Below are 11,350 nucleotides of genomic sequence, written 5' to 3'. Positions count from 1 at the left end.
AGAGAGAGAGAGAGAGAGAGAGAGAGAGAGAGAGAGAGAGAGAGAAGAAGAAGAAAGACGGAACCCATTAAAAAACTAAATTTAAAACTTTGCATGCAACTGCACTAAATACCGTCCAAAACTCATGGATTGCCAAGTAAAAGGGAATGAATGAATGAATGAATGTTTAACGACACCCCAGCACAAAAATACACATCGACTATTGGGTGTCACAAATGGTAAGTATATGAAAATATTTCCAAGTAAAAGGGAAACGAATCCAGTATTAGTCGAAAACATTATAGTTATTTGAGTTCATACTTTAATCATTTGTAGTATGAAGTTATTCAGACAAACGTTTTATCCCCACACATTCAAACCTGTTACCCACCCACAAACGACATAATTTTAAAAAATCATATTGATAAATTGTTTTGAGAAATATGCAAAAACACGTGTCATTTTGCCACGCCCATTAGTCATAAAACAGCGAAGATCTCTGCAATAAATTTTTTAAAAAGCACACCTGCAGTAATTTTTATAGGAGTTCAAATTAATTTATAAATATTTGTTACATCATATATCAATATTTTCCTCCATGATTAAACTGGACATCAATTACTTCACGGCATTCGATTACACGTGTGTCTGTAAACAAAGCACCACCTTATTTTCTTTCAAGACACACCTCCTGCTGGCCCGACCTTTGACACGGAACTCTGACGAAAGTGCCAGGCATTTACTTCCGGTGATACATTTGTCACGTGACGTTTCTCGGCTGGCGGGCGGTGATCGTCCCGGAAAGATTATTACCTGCTACTGTAGTTTTAAAAACTTCAAAATCACGGCGTACATAAATTCGTTCTGCTGAAAAGCCGGGTTTGAGTGGCGAGGAGAAGAATAGCCACGCTTATGGAAGAATACGACGGATACATGGAGGAAGAAGAAGAATGGGATAGGGAGGGACTTCTCGACCCGGCTTGGGAAAAGCAGCAAAAAAAGGTCAGTAAAATTCGCTTTGGATTTATCTTCCGTGAACGGCCAAAATCGGTTTTGCGGAACGAGACGATAGCCGCGATCGATACTACACACTTAAAACACATTTTTAAAGTTGTCATCTTACACAGTGCAGTTTACACGATCAATGCGTTCACCATAACACGCGTGTGTTCCCCTTTCCATGGCGGCCGCCATGTTCTTTGGAACTGTGGTGTTGATTGCATGCCAAATATGGATGAGGTATCAAAAGAGGCGGGGCGTTACACTGTCCCATTAAATAGGTGGATGAATGGAAGGAAATTCCTTGTCACGTCAACGTAATTGATGTAACACACTTTTCAGACTTGATTTTATTGCATTAATACATATTTAATTTTTAAAAGTCATATCCATTTTTAATTAGCCAACATCATATTCTTTATAAACCACACATACATAAATAGACCTCTGTGGACTTTTGATTTAGCAACTGACTAGAATAGTTGGGTTTGTTATATATATAAAAAAAAAACCCACTGGTCTGGTATGTAATCACTCATTGAAATGACCTTGAGAAATATTACCTACTTGGCATTAATAATGCTTTGTAGATTTGTGTAAATTATAAAAATAAGTAATGCATGTCATCATACTTAGTTTAAAGTAACTTCTTTCCGTCTTCTAAAAGTAATTTCATGTTTTGCAAGTGTATGTTGTTGCCTCCTGTGATAGTGACCTAGATACATATAGCCACACTAGCATTATACACTTCCAAAACATTTTGTATATATATTACAGATTGTTGATAGTGTATCATGTTAAAACTGTAGATTTAAAGAAAAATCCAAAGCGACTCATCTATTTCATCCCATGATGTACACAGTTATGAAGCTAGACAGCATGTAATGCCAGGGTGTGTGTTAGATTACTACCATGACCAAAAATGGCAACAGCCAGTAACTGATGAGAAAATGTTTGTCTTTAATACATTGAACTCTTTTAAAATTACACGCCCCATGTAGGTGGCAGTTGAAGAATATTCTAGTTTACAGTCCAGTTCATCTGTGTACGTAATTTTACAAATCTACAGTGAGTGTGTGATTGTTGCGTGAAATACCTAACATACATCGGAGAGGAAGTAACTGCTAAAGGTTTACATCTGCTGCTCTGAGCTAGTTTTTCGGAGTTGAGTATTAAAGCAAAACATGCTCTAATATATGGGAACTGGGCTCTTTTGTTTTAGAAGTCAGCTGTTCAGCATTGTATGGAATAAATTGTGTGTTGTGTGCATCATTCATGAATGTTCTGTGATTTTACATATACACTGGATTTATACAGTGTTAGATATCTTTACAGGATACGGTCTGCTACATATAATTTACAAGGTAGGACTTTCCTTTGGCACTGTCATGTATAAAGAACATTATAAAATTGTAATACTTATCATAAATAGTTAGGGTTAGGGTTAGTGACAGTGCCAAAGGAAAGTCCTTCCGATGTTTTATATGCACCATCCCACAGATATGATAGTAAATACCATTGCCTTTGTTATACCAGTAGTGGTGCACTGACCGGAATGAGAAATAGCCCTTGGGGCCCATTGACGGGGATCGATCCTAGTACCTCAGTGTGAGAATTTTTGTTCATATAATTATAATATCAAGTGATTATTTGTTTTATAACAACAATATTGAGAAAAATTTCAGGTACTTCTGATATACACATAATATATATAGTAGTGTCTTTGCAAGCCTGCTTGGGTGGAAGGATCAAATCCCCTTTCTGGACCTATTCTCTGACTGGGTTTCCCCTCTCCCAACAAGTGCACCATGACTGGTATATCAATGGCTGTGGCATGTGAAAATGCATATAAAACATCCCTTGTGACTAATTGAAAAAAATGTGAGGTTTGCTTTGAAGACTACATGTCAGAATTATGAAATGTTTGACATCCAATAGCCGATGATTAATAAGTCAATGTGCTCTAGTGGTGTCAGTAAACAAAACAAACTTTAAATTTTCTACAAATACATGTAGCTCTGAATATTTACTTTTTTTTTTTTTTACCATACAGTACAGACCTGTAATAAGAAACCTCAGCTAATTTGATTTGTATTGTAGAACCTTGTTCCCAATGACGTGTGTATCACTTGTAGCTAGGAGAATAATGTGAATACTTTATTAATGAAGGTTAGGTTGAATGTAAATTACATACAGGCATTTATTTATTTATACATTTTTACGAAATTAATTAACTCACTTTTGTAGAAAATGTGTTCTGGACCAGCCCATTCGAATTATTTTTCACATTGGCATTAAATGTGTGTTCATAATCCGTGCCTGCACAGAGTATTAAAACAAATTTGATTGTGTGTGTTGGGGATATTGTCTGTTTAATGGTCTGGTGGGATGTATTTGGAGGCATGCTCCCATGAGTTAAATTTTAATTTCAAGTGTAAAAATATGGGACTTACAGCCTTCTGTCTCTCCCCCCTCCCTTCCGGGGCCCATGATAATTTTTTGATAAACTAGCCACCAGAATTTTCCATCTGTGTCATATGATGAATTATATACCGTAGATAAGTTACTGGACATGTACCTGTCTGTTACTCTAGATACATTTACCAGTAAGGTTGCAAGTGAAATGACCTTTGCTTCCAACGTAGACATTTAATGCTAATAATGTACACATGTAGGATAGGCTTACTGAGACAATTTGGGATAATGATTGGGTCATATCATATTTTATCATCTGCGGAGAGACACCAGCTTCGGTTTTAAAACTGGCAGCTGAAACGTAACTAAACTGATTAAACTGTGGGGTATAGTTGTTGATCAAGGTTATTTATAGATCCACCCATGAAAGTATGTCGGTATTGCTACAGGAACCTGTGTGTACATTCACTGCATTGTTGTCTATCTGTTAGTGTTAACAGTTGTTGAAATACTACTTGATTAAGTTGTTAGACTACTAAATATTGCTACTGTTGATATTTTTGTGGTTTTTAAGGCATGCACTTTCCAGTTTTTGGCTTGTAGGCTGGGTAGAACTTTGTGAGTCTTAACAGGAAATGGGTGCAGTGCTCTTTCAATAGATTGATTGTTGCTCTTTCAATAGATTGATTGTATACTGTATATACAGAATCTTTGAACAGTTTCAAAGTATTGGATTCCACCCAGTCCCTTTCCTGGCTATGTTGCACATGTATACAGGGTGTTCATTGTCTCTCAAAATAGGAGGCTGTTTGGAAAAAGTAGTTGGCTATATCTACTGAATGCAACTAAGCTTGAAAAACAGATGGCATTAGTGGCAGCAGTAACCATAAAACATGTTTAATTAATAATAACATGACTTAATTTATTTATTTTACCGCAAATTTTAAAAAAGATTGTTAAATACAATGCAGATCTATTCTCTACTCACATATATATGACATTTATAGTAAATTTCACAAGGAGCTTTCGCTTTTCATCTTACAGCATTCAGTATTTCTGCCTGAAAGAAATTTTTGAGTATGGCGCTATGGAATTGAATGCAACCACAGCCTCCCCCAGAAAGAAAATGGGTTAAGTTTAGGGTTGGGGGTTAAGAAAACCATACAGCAATGATAAAGAGTAACTAATTTTGTCAAAAAAAAACCCCTATTAAAAATAAAATCTTAAAAAAACCCTGGGTATGGTGCCATACCCGTTTTACCCTCTGTCAGAAACCCTGGCATTACATAACTATTCCGATTAGAAATTTATGCCAACAAAGTTGACATTTCAATGACCAATATTAATTTAGATATTGTAATGAAAAAAAGAGAGAAAAACTATTAATTTTAAGTTTACATAAAATGAGAGTGAAGTTTATTATACATGTTGGACATCTAGAATGGCTTCTCAGTGTCCAGCATTTGCTTCCTGATTACAATGTCAGAAGCAGAGATTGCTTCCCATTCCACTAGATGAATTTCAAGCCTTGTTGCATTGTGATAAGTCACTTGTTACAGTGTACTATTGTCATATTGTACCATTAAACAACACAACATGTTGACAGTATCAGACATGGAATTGGGAATTCGGTGTCATCTTTTCATGTCATGTCATTTTATTATTTTTTTTTTTTTTAAAACAGAACAGGACTTATTGTTTGGAAGGCTTGTTAGTGTTACTCAATACGTCAGTAGCAATTTTTCTTTTGTTTTTATGAATAAATCAAGTTAGAATGAATCCCTTTATCTTTGTAAACAGTTAAACCATCCTCAAACAATGTTTGTTTAATGTTTTACTATAATTCAACCCAGTTTTAATTGTTCATTGATTGGATTTACTATAAGTATGTTGACAACTGATTACTGATTTTTGTCATGTATTATTCAGTGATTACCCTAACCATTGTCCAAATTAACCAGTTGAGATTTTTATACAAACGGGCTTTGACTAATAAAATATCAAGTAAATCCATGTTTTAATAATTTTCAAGGAAATACTCTGTATATCTGAAAATTGGCTAAATCAAAATGTTTTGAAAACTGAGTCCTGGATTATATATATATATTTATATTTTTGTATTGTTTAATAATTTAAGGACAATTTTTAGTTGTTAGTCATGTTATATTTTGCCTTAAGTAAATACCCATTTTTTTTACCAAAGCAAAAATCTATAATATATATACTTACACTGTATAATTGGTTGATTCTTACCAAACACAGTGGGTACTGAACATCACTAGTCACTTACAACAAATGTACATGAAAATATGTCAGCCATGGTTGTGCTTCACTTCCTTTACATACCTTGTCTGAACTATACATTTACAGGTACGTGTAAGTAAAAACTGTTATAAACATTGCCTGTAGCTTGTGATATAAACATTGCCTGTAGCTTGTGATAGGTTCAATACACACACAACAACAGAAAGCAGTTGTGTGCACCTTGGTACATGGTCATATACATTGCATGACCGCAAGTTGGTCTAGCATATATGTATACCCAAGTGATTTTTGTAAATATAGGTACATATACTTAAAACTTAGGTTGAAGTCTGTGTTGGAGTTCAGACTTCTGCATTTAACCACATTTTCTTCCCCTGAGCCCACATCTGACTAAAAACTCGATATTTTAGTCAGAATCGCAGTGTAACATCTTGTTTAACCATGTCTCATCAATGCATCATGTTAATCCCCTATTGTTCTAACTGGATGGGACTTGTAGGTTTTGTCCCCATTTGTCTGTCCATCTGTCTTTCTGTCCAACATATAGTTTTCAGATTTCATTTCACAATGTCTCAAGATATTGAACTGAAATTTGGTATACACATAGCTTTATCATGTAGAGTTACACATCAAGTTTGACTGTCACTGGGATTTTTATATTTTTGACAGAGTTATGGCCCTTGAACTTAGAAGATCTATTTGCAAATCTGTTGAACCCTGGTATTGTTTTAGCAGTACTTTCAGAATGCTTGTTTCATTTTATTTGTTACATGTATGTATGTAAATTTGTGATTATTAAAATTAACATATGTCTATGTATAAAATAAAGATATGAATCTAGTGTTGCAATTACTTTAAAAGAACATAGCAATGTTTTCCAAAAAGAAATGCGAGAAGCCCATTGAATACATTTTAAAAACATATATATATATATATATGAACTAAATTTATTCAAAAAGCCCCACCAGGTAGGGGTGCATTGGTTTACTGGTCTATCTGGAACTGCCATATAATCCCCAATAAATCAGTTCATTTGCTGCAGACATTACGTTAAGTAGGTAAAACCGATAACCTTCAAATTAATGGTCCGTTGATTACAGGGGAATCATAAATGAGATTATAAGCTTGACTTGATTTAATACCTAAGGTGTTTGATATTACATTGTATTGGTTAGACCCTGAAACCTGAACCATATAACATAGTGTAGACCTGTATATATTATATGTATGTACCACTTGAATGCCACATTGTTTCCACAAGCACACAATACACAACTGTTCTCTCACCCAGAGCTTAGAAGTGCATTTAGAATTAACTGGTAAAGTGTTTAGGCATACATGTGTACTAATTAATGTAGTGCATGATGCTTTGAAGTTGTTTGTATGATGCATGTAAACATTCCACACTGCACATACGTCATACAGAAATGATTTCCAATAACACATTAACACACATGCTGTCATTACTACTAAAAAGGTGAGGACTTGTTTTCTAATTTGTCATTGATCGACTTATTACTGCTGTCTGGGGTGGGATGTAGCCCAGTAGTAAAGCACTCGATTCCTGTTGGTGGAACGATTTGGACTATTTCTTTTTCCAACCAGTTCTCCATGACTTGTCTACGAAAGGTCGTGGTATGTACTGTCCTGTCTATGGGATAGTGCAGTGAAAAAGAATCCTTGGTGCTAATTAATAGAATAGAGTAGCCCTTAGAGTGGCGGTAGCAGGTTTTCGCTCAAATTATTTGTGTGGTCCTTATCCATGTGTCCGATGCCATATAACTATAGTTAAAATGTGTGGAGTGCTATCGAGAATTAACCACATGGAGGAGGTGGGAGGCACTAATTGTTTTAAAAATAAAATTTAATAAATGAGGGGATGGTGGGTATACCAGAAAATTGTTTCCCGCTCCATCATGTGTTCACTTTCAGTGAATTGTTAAAAGCATACACATACTGACATTAGCATTGCGATTTGTGTTCTTGTAAAAAAATATCATTGTGTACTTTTCAGTTTGAAAGAAAGTTGAACAGATGATCAAGGGTGTGCATGGTGGAATTGTAATTTTTTTTAATTATAGAAAATATAAAATTTTGTGCATACATACTTATGGATGGCCCCTTATTATTTATACATGTATTCCAAAAAAAATTTCATCAGTATATTAGGGGGTAGAATGCATGGATGTCTGGTTGGGTTACGGTATATCAAAGCTCATGGTATGTGCTGTTCTGTCTGTAGGAAAATGCATACAAAATATCCCTTGGTGCCAGTGGAAAAATGTAGCAGGTTTTCTCTTGACTGCATATCGCAATGACCATATGTTTGATATCCAATACCTAATGGTTATTAAGTCAGTGTGCACTACTGGGTTTTTTTAAACAGACATACTTTAACTCTTGTGTGTGTTTAACATGGTGTTTAACATGGTGTTTGTCAGTGTGGCGGCAGTAGCAGCAGCTGACTAAGAATAGGCGACACACTCACTGATGTATTATTGATGGCGGCATTACTCACTGCAGTCAACGTGGGCCCACAATACAAGACTCAGTAAAGTTTGAATCACATTGTGTGTCATGTGTTCAGCACACAACTTCATAACCAGAGTGATCAGCCTTGATTTATTTATTCACACATGCTGGAGCAGGCAGCCCAAGGCAGGCGTGAATATAAAGGTACATATAGTGAAAGAAGAAAAGAAAGAAAGAAGTTTTTATTTAACGATGCACTCAAACATCAGACATGTGGTTTTTCAGATTTATTCAGAATTCGTCTGTAGTGTGTTTTCGGATTTTTCCGCTATTTGTCAAAAAAAACCTCCTTTTTCTATGTCCAAAACTTTGATATACCAGATATACCAGCTGATACTTAACTTTGCATGTACTGCATTCTGAATGTATTTTAGACAGTTGGGCAACACTAAGGCCAGCCTATATCCGACCACCAATATTAAAATTTCTGGATTTGTTTTCTGTAACGCACTTTCATTTTTGCTCATTGAGGACCACACAAATAATGAGAGAGGAAATCCACTGGTGGCACTCCATAAGCTACTTTTTTTTTTATTAACAGCAAGGGATCTTTTATTTGCACCATCCCACAGACAGGATGGCACAAACCAAGACCTTTGTTATCAGAAAATTTCACCAAATTATCTAAAAAATGCAAAACCTATAGCTATTTTCCAAAAAAAAAATCTATTATCACAAATGTTTGTTTTGCCAAATTAAAATAAAATTCGCCACCTGTGCTTAAAATTCGCAACAATCTAATTAAAATTAGCTCCACTATTACGTATGGATCTAACAGCAGCCCATTGGAGCTCATGTCCAGTTGACCTTTCATTAGACTTTACTTGCAAAATCATGCCAGTGATTTGAAAAGAATTTGAAAACATTCGGAATAATGCTGAGGGTATACGAAATAATTTGGGTGAATTACGAAGTATGCCAAAAACTAATTGCAATATAACATTTTTAATTTTATATAAAATTCATTTCAAGACGGAAAAAAAAACCCTGTGATGGTATAGCCATAAAATCTGTTTATACTAATATACAATCCATTGTTTATTACTGCACTTTCCCCCCTGTTTTTTCAATGTTGAAATAGACCAACAAGTTTGCTTATTGCATAAATAGTCTCTCCCGCTATATTTTTTTAATTTGTATGCTCCCGAATAACGCTATAAAAGGTGAAGTGTAATTGGTCGATATTTAAATTGTTATTTATAGATGAAATGTCACCTGGACATGGGAGTCCACGCAATGCTGTTAGATCTACTGGTAGACCCACTAGAGCTAATTTTAATCGGATTGAATTCGCAATTGGTGAATTTGGCGAGAGGCAGAGCTGGCACTAGTCGGAATGAGAAATAACCCATGGGATGAGAAATAACCCAATGTGCCCACTGAAAGGAATTGATCCAAGATGGGTTGCACATCAGGCTAACACTTTACCACTGGGATACGTCCAACCCACCTCTCCTGTAGTAAACAACCCATACTGTACACATATTTGCACTAGGGACTCAACCATTTCATAAATTACCATAAATACATATATACAATGTGTATAGTGTAAGAAATATTATAAAGCTGTTGTAAAAGTGTTGTGTTTTTGCAATTATTACACTACACATGGGTTAAAACGTTTTAAAATGGGCATCTATAAATGTACACGATTTGTAACTTGCTATAAAATGTTATTTACCATCATAAAATGTTAGACTAAGTGTTCCTTTGATTCATGCAGTAATCATAACATATGTACAGTAAATGCTATTTGACATTATGTACAATTTTTTTTACATCACAGTCCTATTGTTTTTTTGTACATGTACCGTAAAACCCCTCAACACCAGATCCTCAGGAAAGTGGACATTTTCCATGGTCCCTTTTTAACTATCGGTACAGAACAGAACCTTTTTAAACCCAGTGACACCCCTTAAAACAAGACTAACACTTGTTCTTAATCATGTGGGTGTCTGGTTTAGAGGGGTTTCACTGTATTTTAAAATGTTAGAATATTTTATTGTAAACATACATGTAAACAAATGTGACAATAATCTTTGATAAGTTGTTGCTTACTTATTTCAACAAGTCTGCATTGTATTGAACAAGTGACAGTGTTGATGCATTTCTCGACTTTCAGATTGCCGTAGGATAGTGTTATAAAAATTCATATCCGTTCTGTTAAGACTTGCAGTCACATAATCCAGCTCTGCCTATCACCAACATTCCTCAAGCTGAGATACAGTTCAAGGCTCTGTGCTGCAGCTCAGCTAGATAAAGATATCACTGACCACTGGTCTGAGTGCCATGGTGATAATCACTGCCACTTCCAGTGGCCATCATCAGTGACCGCTGACCACAGGCCACTCAGAAGAATTATTATTTGTTTAGCTGAATGTGAAGTGTATACATATATTCTGATTATATTAAATAGAATATTGCATTAAAACATTTTTGTTGTTTAAGATTGTTAAAAGTATCTTTTCAGAAAAATCTATGCTGTTGGATTTTTATATGCAAAATGGATGTTCATGCAGGGATAACTCTGGGTGATCAGAAAATTTTGCCAAATTATCTGAAAAATGCAAGACCCATAGCTATTTTCCGACAAAATATAAATTATAACATAATATTTGTTTTGCCAAATTAAAATAAAATTCGCAAATTCTTGTCAAAATTTGCAATTGGCAAATTTGGCGAGTGGCAGAGCTAGCCCTGTACATGGAACCAATATAAACCCAGATACACATGCCTTTATTAAGATTACATTTTACATTAAAAAACAAATTACCATATATATTTTCAACTAAATGTATGAATACCATAGAAGTAGATGATCTATTCTGAGTAAGTGTTTTTAAACTTCCAAAGACTCATTAGTTTTGTCTATTGAATTTCTCTGTCCTCTCAAATGTTGCTATGTTACTGGCTTTATCACTGGTACATATTTATGTGTGTGTTTTTACACAGACTATATCTGCCTTTAGTCTTCTACCTTTGTAAACCCATCCCTTTTCCTGAATTGTTTCATGTCGGTTTAACCATCTGGTTAAATTGCACATGAAATTCATGTTCCACACACATACCATGCACACAGCAGCATGTTCCATTCATTTTAATACCGGTATTTAGTTTCATGTCAGTGGGTACAGTTTTACGGACTCTACAAGTCCTACAC

At 35.0% G+C, this 11,350-nt stretch overlaps 1 protein-coding gene across 4 annotated transcripts in view; it reads left to right on the top strand.

Annotated features, from left to right (window-relative positions):
* Positions 1 to 758: 758 nt before the first annotated feature.
* Positions 759 to 11,350, top strand: part of LOC121370337 (alpha-actinin-like) — a 74,558-nt gene continuing 63,966 nt past the window's right edge. For all 4 annotated transcript variants that reach the window (XM_041495489.1, XM_041495488.1, XM_041495490.1 and 1 more), the window contains exon 1: positions 759 to 981. In XM_041495489.1, the coding sequence (XP_041351423.1) occupies positions 892 to 981 (90 nt within the window). In that variant the 5' untranslated portion in view covers positions 759 to 891. The remainder of the gene's footprint in view (positions 982 to 11,350) is intronic.

This window comes from Gigantopelta aegis, chromosome 4 (genome assembly GCF_016097555.1).
Source record: "Gigantopelta aegis isolate Gae_Host chromosome 4, Gae_host_genome, whole genome shotgun sequence".
In the NCBI taxonomy this organism is placed as follows: domain Eukaryota; kingdom Metazoa; phylum Mollusca; class Gastropoda; order Neomphalida; family Peltospiridae; genus Gigantopelta; species Gigantopelta aegis.
Note: the sequence above shows the minus strand (reverse complement) of the source record. Positions and strands in the feature narration are given on the sequence as shown.